At 37.7% G+C, this 13,192-nt stretch overlaps 1 protein-coding gene across 6 annotated transcripts in view; it reads right to left on the bottom strand.

Annotated features, from left to right (window-relative positions):
- Positions 1-13,192, bottom strand: part of NF1 (neurofibromin 1) — a 220,448-nt gene that overhangs the window by 98,043 nt on the left and 109,213 nt on the right. For 5 of the 6 annotated variants that reach the window (XR_008425115.2, XM_053910986.2, XM_053910985.2 and 2 more), the window contains exons 28-31: positions 11,819-11,980; positions 11,577-11,680; positions 8,250-8,385; positions 129-191 (exon numbers count right to left, since the gene is read on the bottom strand). Coding sequence is in view for 5 of the 6 variants with exons in the window: in XM_053910986.2 (XP_053766961.1) it covers positions 129-191; positions 8,250-8,385; positions 11,577-11,680; positions 11,819-11,980 (465 nt within the window). In the remaining variant the exon portion in view is untranslated. The remainder of the gene's footprint in view (positions 1-128; positions 192-8,249; positions 8,386-11,576; positions 11,681-11,818; positions 11,981-13,192) is intronic. The other variant, XM_053910984.2, reaches the window with a different exon arrangement.

Below are 13,192 nucleotides of genomic sequence, written 5' to 3'. Positions count from 1 at the left end.
GCCAGAATTAGTAGAATGATTTTACAGTGAAGGTCAAATAGGCTGAAGTGAAGATGTTCTTAACAAACAGCAAAAGATTTTGGTTTTGCTTTGAAAGAAACAGCTAATAAAAAGTACTCCAAACTTACTGATTTTTTGTTTTCCTTTTTTTCTTTTACTGTAGCTTTATTCAGTAGGGAGTGGCAAGTTGCCTACAGAACAGAGATGAGCACAAACAAGTCACAGCACCAACTACATACAGCAACAAAAACAATGTTGGCTTGTACATAAAATTACATGATCAAATGTAACACAAATGGAATCAACAAAAATAATTAGAAATCAACTGAATTTAGAGGGATGAATTTTATTTCTGGATTTCAATTTTAATACATTTTTTTTTAAGCCAAAGCACTAATAAAACAGCAAGAAATGTTGAGACAATCATATCTACTATTTCTGGCTATAAATCACAGAAAAGCTCTCTCCAGGTGGATTTGAGTATATTTAATATTTACATTTCAGTTAATTCCTAGCTTTTGATAAATTTTATATAAAATGTTGATTATAAATAGATCACACTATAAAAACACTTCTATGTGTCTACATGATTTTTTCTTGATATTTAAATACTTCTCTGTGTATCCTTCAATTGACTTAAATTTTTAAATTTATTTTTTCAATAGCTGGCATTTAATTTAAAGCCTACCAATTAAAAAAATAAACGTTAAAGACTAAACACAATTGAAAAATTCACTTTAGAGATTCTGAATTGAAAATCTCTAAGAAAGATTATTTTTAAAATTTCACATTTTTCTGTTTCCAGGCTACTTCCTGAAATAGTCTAATCAGAGGAGGTTAAAAGCTCTGCAACATTTGGGAGAAGAATGTTATCAGCTCAACTAGAAACAAGCATTAATTAATATTAAAGTGAAGAAACTGCAGAGAAAATTACAGAATAAAATTGTAAGCCTACTTAAATTTTTTTTACACATTTGACCATTTACCAGAATGTCTTAAAAAACAACCCCCCCCAAAAACAACAAAAAATCTCCCCCCTGAGACAAATTGGTTTCATCCCTCAAAGCTTCTTCTAAAGTAAAGAGTTATTTTAAAATTAAAGGACTCCTGACTGGACTAGACTAGGCACAACAATTACCTTAAAAACCAAATTAAAATTATTTAATGAATTCTGTGCATCCAACACATTTGCTCATCCACCTGCCCCCGTCCACCCAAATAGTTACTGTACATCTACAAGGTAGATGCCATCCTAGGCACTGGGAGACAATAGTAACACACAGTCCTTTCTCTCATGGAGCTTGAGATTAAACTTTAAATTATCTACAAAAACATTAGCAACTAAATATATCACCAAAATGCAGTTTTATATATATATTTTCAATTATTGTATGTAACTATCACTTATTGCCTTAAAAATTTGTGCAAATCACTTCATTTGGAGAAGCAGATTTACTGGGAAAAGTAATATTTATTCAGAATTCTTCACCATAACTTAAGAATATCTATTCTGGGAATTACTTTTATCACTACTCCGAAACTATCAGGAAGAAATGTGGAAACACATACACAGGAAAATGCCTTAATTAGATATCTACACTGTTCAGTTATCTGGCTCTTCTTATACAACTATAACCCAGTCCCGTAAGCAAGAAAGCATGTAAAATAAGAAATCTGGTTAAAGCATGATTTGGAAAAGGCTTAATGTTCAAAAATATGAACTGAAATTTTAAAAAAAGAGCTAAAGCTCAGAGAAGTTTATTAGCTAGCAATAATTCTCACTTAGCTTTCACAATTTTCCCAGGAGGTCCCAAAGCAGAAGCCATGTTTATTAGAGGAAGAAAAAACAAAAAAAAAACAATCGACTACTATTCCCCTCAACAGAAATAAATGTACAAAGGTACCATTATGTTACTGCCAAAGTCAAAAGGGTAGGAAAAAGCCAGAAGAGGGAAGATGAATAAAAGTAAAAGAGCAAACTAAGGGGAAAACTACATTTGGAAGGTGATTCAATGAAAGAATATTAAAGATCAAAGCTTTTTTTCCTATCTTTACTTTTAACTAGTATATGCAAATTGCCTGTTACCACTTATTTTTAAAAAACATATTTATAAATAACATAATATACCCTTGCTCCACAGAACTCTACATTCCAACAAGTTTACCCAATACTTCAAAACAATTCACTGACACAAAATTTAAAGAGAATAATTTTATGTGGAATTTTAATACGATAATTCAGTTCTAATATAATACAGGGCATTTTATTATGGACTGCTTTGAAAAGCACAACACATAGTGTTTAATAAGCCACCAATTATCACCTGGGCTCTAGATCCTGAATTATTTTTGCTATTTCCCTCCCTTTCTAACTCTAACAGCTACCAATAATCTTGTTTACTTGAGTGGGAGGAATGGGGGGATTTACTCCTTCATTAAGTATTTCCAAAGTACTTACTCGTGTCAAGCTCTGTTCCTTTCACCTTATCAGAAGCATGGTCTTAAATTGGACTCTAAGTTTGCTGATGATACCAAACCTTTCAGGGCAACAACTGTGTGAAAATTTCTACTGAAATCGACTAGACCATGTAATCAGGTAGGCAGTACCCATTTACTTTTAACCAGCAAAAGTCACAGCCACTGCCACTTTAAAAAAAATTCATTTGCTCTCTGAAAAGTATTACTAGGCTAAAAAGAGTAGGCTAACCAAGAAGTTGACCTAGACTATTTTTAGTATTTGCTCACCATTTCTTGTCTGTTTTTTAAACAGAATTGCTGAATTAGATTTAAAGAGAAACCTGAATAATGCCCAAACTTAAGAGAAAATGTTATTCACTCTATTGAGCTTAATGTTATAACTAAACCACCCTCTATTCTGAGATTTAACTATCTGAAAAAATTATGTGGGACTCTCCTAAGTTCCTTGAGCTATTTGGAAAAGGCAGAAAAAGTCATGATAAATGGAAAGATTTAATGCTAAGTATGCTTTATCATCTATGTATGTGGTGAAAAGTTTTTTATAGATACTGCAGATACATCTTTATAAATAGGAATGGGGGGAAAATTCACACAGAGCAGCCTGAAACAGCTTTTTAAAATGGTAATTTCACTGATCTTGCTAATGTCTCTAAGCAACTGAAACCCTGTGCTAAAAAAAAAAAAAAGAAGAAAAGAAATGGCTGGGGATGACTCTGCAAAGAAAGAGACACGAAGGCAATGGTTTTGGTAAATGTGCTTAACTTCTTTCCCCTATACCACCCCTGTCCCAAACACCAGACCCACTAATGTCTCTTCCACAATCACAGTTTAAACAGGCTACGTGGATCTGCATTAATCTCCCTTGGAATGAATTAATCATTCCTGAAACTGCATGTGCAATTCAAAAACACAGTGGAAGCCATAAAGAATAAAGACCTAATTTCCTCAACAAGTAGGGAAGACTACGAACATGTAAACAAGAAGCTTTTACATGCAGCACTAGTGTGAGAAAGACTAATAATATGACCTGCATAATTCGATATATTTTATAAGTAGCATTTCACACAAAATAAACAGATCAGCCTGTCCTGGGAAAACCCGCCACAAGCATGTTAATCTTCTCCCCTCTCTGTACCACCCCCTCATCATCACCGAGAAATAACTGACACACATCACTGTGTAAGGGTAAGGCATACAGCACCACGGTTTGATTTAGGTTCAGATAACACCCATCTTCTCATACAGATCCAATATGAAGAAAGAAAAACAAATCTCCTTGGGATGAGAGCTCTTAGGACGTCCTCTTCCTAACAGCTCTCTTGTATATCACACCGCAGTTCCCACCTCAGTCATCCTGTTACATATTATATCCCTCGAACTTATTTTGTAACTGAACATTTGTACCTTTGACTACCTTTCTTCAACTTCCCCCACCCTTCACCTCTGGGAACCACAAGTTTGATCTCTTCATCAGTTCGATTTTCCAGATGCCACATCTAAGTGAGATCATACAGTATTTGTCTTTGCTATCTGACTTATTTCCCGTAGCATAATGCCTTCAAGGGCCAACCATGTTGTCCTCTTTTTTTAATGACTGGATAATATTCTGTTGTGTGTATGCTTATACATATAAATACATATAAAAATACAACTTCATCCATTCATCCACTGATGAACATTAGGTTGTTTCCATTTCCTGGCTATTGCAAATAATGCTGCAAAAACATGGGGGTGCAGATATTTTTGCAACTTAGTGTTTATTCCCCCTTTGGATATATACCCAGAAATGGAATTGCTGGATCATATGGTAGCTATAATAGTTATATTTTTAACTATTTTAGGATTCCCCAACACCTTTTTCCATAGTGGCTGCACCAATTTACAATCCCACCAACAAGGCCAAATAGCTTCCTCTTCTCCATATCCACATCAGTATTTATCATGTCAACTTTTTGAGGATGACCATTCTAACAGCCTGAGGTGGTATCTCACTGTGGTTCGAATTCACACTTGCTTAATGACTAGTTATGTTGAGTATCTTTCATTGGACCTGTCTATTCAGCTCCTTTGTCCCTTTTTTAATTGGGTTGTTTGTTTTGTTACTGAGTTGTCTGAGATCTTTATATATTTTGGATATTAATCCCTTATCAGATATATGGTTTGCAAATATTTTTCCCATTTCCTAGGCTGTCTTTTCACTTTGCTAATGGTTTCTTTTGTTGTGCAGCAGCTTTTTAGTTTAATTGCAATTGCACTTGCTTATTTTTTATGTTGCTGCTTGTGTTTTAGGTATCATATCCAAAAGATCATTACCGAAGACCTCTGCTTTATTTCCATGTTTTCTTCTAGGAGTTTCATGGTTTCAGGTTGTATATTTAAGTCTTTAATCCACTTTGAGTTAATTACCGTGAGTGCTGTAAGCTATGGGTCCAGTTTCACTTTTACATGTAAAATATCCAATTAGCCCAGCACCATGTATGAAAAGACTGTCTCTTCTTCACCGAGTATTCTTAGTTCTCTTGTCATGTATTAGTTGACAGGATATGTTTCAGCCTATTTTGTGGCTCCTCATTCTGCTTCATTGGTGTATTTGTCTGTTTTTACACAATACCATACTGCTTGATGACTACAGCTTGATTGTATAGCTTAAAATCAGGCAGTATGATGGCTCCTGCTTTGTTCTTATTTCTCAAGAATACTTTGGCTATACGGCTTCTGTGGTTCCATATACATTTTAGGCATCCCTGGCAGTTTCAATTAATTTACTTAAATTACCAGGACTAGGACCAGGCCATGCATGCTGTACAAAATACTGTGGATGTATCCAGAAGACGAAAGAAACATCAAAAGTTTTCAGCAGATGGTGAGCAAGATCCACCCCTTGTTTTAAAAAGGCTTCTGGGATAGCAATGTTCCCTGACTCAGGAAACTGTGTGTCACTAAGATTTTTCCATTTCTTCTAGGTTGTCCAGTTTGCTGGCATACAGTTGTTGATGGTAGTCTCTTATGATCCTTTGAATTTCTGTGGTATTGGTTGTAATATCTCCTTTTTAATTTATAATTTTATTGATTTGGTTCCTTTCTCTTTTTTCCTTGATTAGTCTATCTAAGGGTTTGTCAATTTTATCTTTGACAAAGAACCAACTCTTAGTTTGCTTAATCTTTTATATTGCTTTTCTGTTCTCTATTTCATTTATTTCTGCTCTATTTATTACTTCCTTTCTTCTGCTAACTTTGGGCTCAGTTTGTTCTTTTTCTAATTCCTTGAAGTATAGAGTTAGGTTGTTTATTTGGGATCTTTCTTGCTTTTTAATGTAGGTGTTTACTGCTATGCATTACCCTCTTAGAACTGCTTTTGCTACATCCCACAAGTTTTGATATGTTGTGTCCCTGTTTTCAATTATCTCAAGAAACTTTTTTTTATTTCCCCTTTAATTTCTTCTGTGATCTATTGGTTGTTCAGGGGGATGTTGATTCATTTCTATGTGTTCATGAATTTTCCAGTTCTCTTCTTACTATTGATTTCTAGTTTCAGGACACTGAGGTCAAGAGATACTTGTTCAGTATGATTTCGATCTTCTTGAAACTGGAAAGACTTGTTTAGTATCTATCCTAGATACTAAACAAGATACTAGATAGATTATCTAGATACTAGATAATCTATCCTACAAAACATTCCACATGTTTGAGAAGAATGTGTGTTGCACTGTTATTGCATAGAATGTTCAGTATATGTCTGTTAGATCTATTTGATGTATAGTATTGTTCAAATCTGCTGTTTATTGATTCTGTAGATGATTTATTAATTATTGACAGTGGGGTATTAAAGTACCTGACTATTACGGTATAATTGCTTATTTCTCCATTTAGCTCTGTTAGTTTTTACTTTATATATCCAGTTACTCCAATGTTGGGCACATAAATATAAAATTACTATATCTTCTTGATGTATTTACCCCTTTATCATTACATAATGACCTTTGTCTCTTTTTACTATTTTTGGCTTAAACTCTGTTTTGCCTGACATAAAGCAAGCCTGAAACAGCTTTTAAAAATGGTAATTTCACTGATCTTGCTAATAGTGTCTCTAAGCATCTCAAGCCCTGTGCTAAAAAACAAATGGCTGAGGATGACTCTGCAAAGAGAGACACAATGACATGGTTTTGGTAAATGCACAAATTCTTTCTGCTGGAGTCCCAAACTCTGGACCTACTAATATTTCTTCCAGAAACAAACACAGTTTAAACAGGCTAAGTGGATCTGCATTAATCTCCCTTGGAACAAATAAATCATTCCTGAAACTGCGTATGTAATTCAAAAACAAAGTGGAAGCCATAAAAGAACACAGACCCAATTTCCTCAACAAGTAGAAGATGTTTGTGGACATCTGAACTCAGAGGCATCAGCTGCAGTGCTAGAGGTAGAAAATCTAGGCCCTTACTAGACATGGTGCTGGCCAGTGTGTTGAAGAGCTCGCTACCGGTGAACCGGCACGGATTTTTCGGACTCGGGGGTCGTGCCGATCTGTTGGACCTGGGTCCAGGTAGTCCCAGTGATGGGCTCAACCTGGCTGCGCCAAGCTGGGATGCCTCAGAGGGGCCAAGAATCGAAATATTTCATGGAACCACCACCCTGGCCTTCAAGTTCCGACATGTAGTCATTGTTGCAGCAGACTCTCAGGCCACAGCCGGTGCCCACACTGCCTCCCAGACAGTAAAGAAGGCCTCTACTATGTGGACAGTGAAGGAAACCGAATCTCCGGGGCTGCCTTCTCTGTAGGTTCTGGCTCTGTGTATGCATATGGGGTCATGGATTGGGGTTACTACTATGACCTAGAGGTGGAAGAGGCCTATGATCTGGCCCGTCGAGCCATCTACCAAGATACCTATAGAGATGCCTACTCAGGACGTGCAGTCAACCTCTACCATGTCTGTGAGGATGGCTGGATTCAAGTCTCCAGTGATAATGTAGCTGACCTACATGACAAGTACTGTGTATCTACCCGCTGTAGGAGGTGTTTTATTGGGGTGACTTGTTAGTAATATGGGTACAGCACCGCATTCTATAGTGGAAGGGTCCCCAATTATATTGATTGCTTTTTTTTTTTTTTTTAAGCTCTGGTGCCTTGACCTCTGTGTGTTACTAGTTGTTAATGAGCTGCTGCAGAGGTGATGATTTGTTTTACTTTCTTGGATGTTAACATTACACTACTTGACCTTAAAAAAAAAAAAAAAGAAAATCTAGTAACTTCATCTGAATGATGGTGCAATATATTTTATAAGTTGCATTTCACATAAAATAAACAGATCAGTCTTTCCTGGGAAAACCTGACACAAACACATTATATCTTAATGAAGAAATAAAAATTACACATCAATTTTCAAAATGCAAAAAGCAGGGGGTAGACCTGACTCATGTGTTAAAGACCCTATGAGTAACTTAGGCAAAAGATAACAAAAAAATTGCAATAACGTATTTCATTTCAATCACATTCATTATACCCAATAGATTTGGTACATTTTAAACTTGCTCTCAATGCCAAGAAAAATTTATTATTTTAAAGTACCTCCTTAAAATACTTCAAGCTGCTTCCTAAACAATATTTATGTTTTTTCAAAGCCAATTCCAATAACAATTTTTAATGTATTACTCATCCAAACTGACTCAGTACTATCAATCATCCACTATCGGAAGCCACATTCTTCTTTGGTAAAGCATTCTTTCTCATTTAGCTATGGAGTAACAGTGGTAATCTCTAGCCTAGAGCATACCTGGTATAAACAGTGGCACACACTCCGAAGCTGAGGGGGAAATTCTGAGGAGGAACTGATGATGGCCTGGAAGAACTTCTCAGTCATCTGAAGGAGGTTCCGCTGGTTTTCCTCGAGGCTCTCTGACTGTTCTAACCTACAGAACAAAGTAATGTCAATTAAAAACAAACTAAAAAACTCTGCGTCAGCCAAATACAATGTTTGGACTTTCATGGCATCCTGATTTGAACGAGCCAACTATAAAAAAAAAAAAAGTAGTTTTGAAAATTGTGTATAAAAATTCTTATGCTCTTATAAATTCAACATATGATTTTTAATTTTTTTGTCAATCTAGTAGGTAGAAAGGGCCTCTCATGTTTCCAACTTTTATTCAGACGTGCTTTCACATATTCCGTGCCCGTCACGTTGCCCTTATTTTGAACTGCCTTTCATATCCAGTCTAGTATTTCTAACTGCTAGGTGTTCCTCCCACCAGGATGGAAAATTCAGTTTGCCCAAAATTAACTGATTTTTCCTCCTGCAATTCTGTCTTATCCTGTGCTCCCCATGTTGTCAATGGCACCATCACTATCTCAGTCACGTCATACAGCTGACCTCTGATGTCACCCTTGCCTGCTGTGCCCCGCCACTCCCCACATTCAATCAGGGTTGCTAATCCAATATGACCTCTAAAGCCTTGGTGTTGTGATTAAAGGCAGAAATCCAGAGGGCAGACTTACTAGGTTTAAATTTCAGCTCTACCACTATTCACTACTATGGCCTTGGCCAAGACACTCCACTCTTCTGGGCCTCAATTTTTTTCACCAATGGTACAGGAATAATAATACTACCTACTTTACGGGGTTTAAATTTTCACCCCATGGCTACCAAATCCATAAAGCTCTATCCGAGCTCCCCAACTGGCATCATCTGAACTCTCAAAACACATCCCCTGTGAAACTCCTTATGTAATTACTTGTTATATGTCTTATCTTTCCTACTAAACTGTAAACTCCTTGGAGAAGGGAAGTACTCACTTTGTCTCCTTGAAAACTAGCACAGCTACCAAGCTAGCACTGAGTAAATACTTGTTTTCAATCTCTTAACTAGCAATTTGTATTTGTATACTAATTTACACATTACATGAATGCTTGGGACACTCAAGTCATCACTCCAGAGTCCTTGCAGCTGTCTGGTACAGCACATGGATGTAGTAAGAGCTCAGAAATGGATGTGGATACAAGGCAGGAAAGATGTCATGGGATAGGTAAGTCCTAAAGGAGGGATAGAATTTACATAGGCAAAAAGAAGTGAAGGTATTTCAGAAAGAGGAAGTAGGCAGGGTGGATACTAAATTCAATCTAACAAACATTCACACCCATCTACTATTTGCCATCTTAGTGCCAGGTACAGAGGATTCAACACTAATTGGCCTCTGACCTTTGCAAAGAGGGGAAAGACATGCACACACTAAGTAATGAATACAACAATTCATGGATAAAGGCGAAATAGCAAACCAAAGACAGATATGATTAATTCACACAGCTGGTAGTTGCTGGGAAACCAGAGGCAGAAAATGAACTTGGAATACGTGGAGAACTAAAGAGATTGGTTTAAATATGGAGACTATATGCAGGGAGATCAGTTATGAAGCTACAATAGCAACTCAAATCTGAAATGTGGAGGGCACAGGAGTTTAGTGGTATAAAGGAAAAGATTAACAGTTTATTTAACAAGGCCAGAAGAGATTCCTAGCAACCTTGACAGTTCTTGTCTACTCTGTGGGAAATCTTTCTTACTGAGGCAACACAGCAGCAGATACACTGCAGTCTGTTTCAGGTGTCCTTCTGAAACAGTCACATCAAGGTCTTAACTAGAAGACAGACGAGATCTGGCTTAGAAAAAGCAAGCATAACATAATTGTTTAAAATTCACTCATTCAACAAATGTTTATGAAATGTCAACTATAGGCCAGATACCATGCTAAATATTCATAGGAGGATATAAATGTGTACAAAATGTAAAAGAGCCAACAGTCTAGATGGGAAATACATTCAAAATACATCATCACAATGAAGTGTTACAATGATGGTGCAGAACACAGAATAAAGATTACTTGTTCATGTGTAGTGTGTAAGCATGGGCAGCACCTGCTGACAGAGCGAGCTTCACAGAGGCGGCAGGTTTGAAATTGCACCTTGCACTCTCCTTTGGACTCTTCCCCTTCTCCTACGTCACTCCTCGTTATAGAAGGAGGAGTAAGTTAGTGAGAAAGAAAAGAGTCAAGCATGCTCAGCTCGGTACCGTCATCTCCATTTGAGATATGTCTGCCTGCAGAAAAGAGGTATTCTGATCTGCTCTCTACTTGGGTGGTAAAAAGCTGCCAGCCCCTTTGAGGGAAATCTGTAGTTATCCAGCTGAGCAAGGTACGGGGTAGATGAGTCTAATTCAAAGTAAAGTGTTAGCAAGCCTATCTGTTCACGGGATCCAAAGCTGCATTCTGTAATCACTTCTGTAAGAAATAAAGGGACAGCTGAGTCCTGAGTGCTTCCCCCCCGATCCTCCCTCCCTTCACCTTTTTGGTTTTGAACTTGGCCAAGGAAGTGTAGCATTATTTATTAGGCATCTCCAACCCCAACAAGCCCCATGTGACAAACCCCTTTAAAAACATGTAACGTGTACAGATTTCACTGGATTTAATGTGCAGAGAACACATGCAGGGTGACAAGAGATGACGGTGGATCGTAGTTAGACAACTCTGTACTTTGTAGTGCGGTCAATTGGGAACAATGGATGGTTTCTAAGAAATAAAGTGACAAGAAGACTTGGGTTTCAGAATAATCCCTACAACAAATGACCTAAAAACTATTTTTTAAATGCTGGGGCAATGATTAGGGAGTTACTGCAAACATCAGTGGGATCCATATGGCATTGCCTAAATAAATTATGATATGGGCAAACTATGAAACCATACGCGGCAGTTAAAAAGAATGATGCACAGAGAAAGATCCTTAGAGCCATGGGGTTAAGTTAAAACTCACATCATAATAAATAGTTTCTACAACTACACTTACATGCAAATACACTGGAAAAGGACAGAACAGACTAAAGTGGTAACAGTGCTAAATCTCTGAAGCGGTAGTCAAATTCACCTTTAAGAATATCTGTAATTGTTTTGCAGAAAAATGTATTTGCGTGTAACTTTCAAAATTAAGGACTAAGTTTTAAGAATCAAGGGGAGAAACTGGGAGGGCAAGTCCCAACCGCTGCAGAGTGCCTGTACCGAGGCCCTACGTAGTGGTGGTAGTGGGAAAATGGAGAGCAGCTGCAGGTGAAAGGATGACAAACCTGGTAGGATCCACTTCAAAGCTAACGTGCTGCCAATCAGAAGATGTGATCACAATTCGTAATAAAGGATCCAGAAGTTTCTGAAGATAGGTAGCACCGTATACCTAAAGAAACACACAAGCAGGAATTTATTATGCCTGCTCCAAATATCTTGCATTAAAGAAGACATTCTGCCCCATACATTCTGCACATAATCATTGCCTGGCATACCTGCACGCAAGAATAGATGAATGGATACCAACCTTGAAACAGAAGGTCATTATTTTACTAGCTAAGCTGTTGCCTCGGAAAAGAGTCTGCATGGAGTCTGCCAATTCTACTTCCTTAGAAAACATGTTCCAAAGCAGTTGGTAGAGCAAATGCCGAGAATCAAAGAGAGTCACCAGAACTCGAGCTAGTTCATCCTGAGAACAAAACCAATTATGTTAGTGTGAACAATCCCATTTTTTCTTAAGCAAGAAACTAAAAGGCAAATCCAAAATTGACTACCATGCGCTGAACTGAGGTAAATGGTGACTGATTAATTTTTTCCCTGGGATTTATCTGTGTACCTATGCCTATAATTCCTATACACCTACAGCAGCTGTTAATTCTAAGGATTACCGTGTTTTTTGGACTATAAGAGCACCAGACCATAGGACACAACTAAGTTTTAGAGGAAGAAAATAGGAAAAAAAAAACACCCCCGCTCCACTGCCGCTGCCTCCCCCTCAACTCCCCTAGCCAGTTAAGCTACATTCCGACCATAAGACACACCCCCATTTTCCTCCCAAATGGGGGGTGGGGTGCGTCTTATAGTCTGAAAAATACGGTAACTAATGAAAGGTAAGCGATGCCTAAGTTTTACCAGAAGACAGAAAAAAAAAATCCAGTTTCGGCTTAAATTGTATGACAAAAATGAAAGAGTAGAAACAGAAGATGATGGCAGAGTTGTCTGATATGCACAGATCATTTTCTCAGAAAACGAATGAGTAAGGACAAGACTTTGGTGACCATAAGAGCCCCACTCTCCCCTTACAGCAGGGGTGTCAGACTCATGTTCCCAGGGGGCCACGTCAGCCTCATGGTTGCTTCAAAGGGCCAAATGTCATTTCAACTCCTTAACAGTTAAGGAGTAGTTACATTTATGCAGTCCAAAAATTATTTCGGCCCTTTGAAGGCAACCGTGAGGCTGATGTGGCCCCCGGTGAAAATGAGTTTGACACCCCTGTCTTATATGGTCGGGAAAACTCAGTAAAATCTGAACATGGGCTAGGCAGAGAAATGACAGAAATGGAAAGCTACGGGATTCGAAGGAAGTCAGGAGAAAGACCTGGTGCACTCAGAACCAAGAGATTAGCAAGACTTACGTACAAAGTGAGGGTGGGCAGCTAATGCGCATCTAGTACCTAAACGATAACCCTCATGATTTCCCATGATAAAGTATTTTCAGGTATACTCAAGAAAAATGATAGGACAGTAAATCACTGTTTAACCACACATCCTGGGAAGGGATGGACAGAACAGGGAACAAGGTCTCTGCTCTCAGGGAGCTCACATTCTGGTGGAATTAAAGTAAGTAATCAAATAAACACGCTACTGTCACATAGTGAATATATGCTGCGAAGAAAATGTAA

This window comes from Desmodus rotundus, chromosome 9 (assembly GCF_022682495.2).
Source record: "Desmodus rotundus isolate HL8 chromosome 9, HLdesRot8A.1, whole genome shotgun sequence".
Lineage (NCBI taxonomy): Eukaryota > Metazoa > Chordata > Mammalia > Chiroptera > Phyllostomidae > Desmodus > Desmodus rotundus.
The sequence above is the reverse complement of the archived record's forward strand: the minus strand, read 5'-3'. Positions and strand labels throughout refer to the sequence as shown.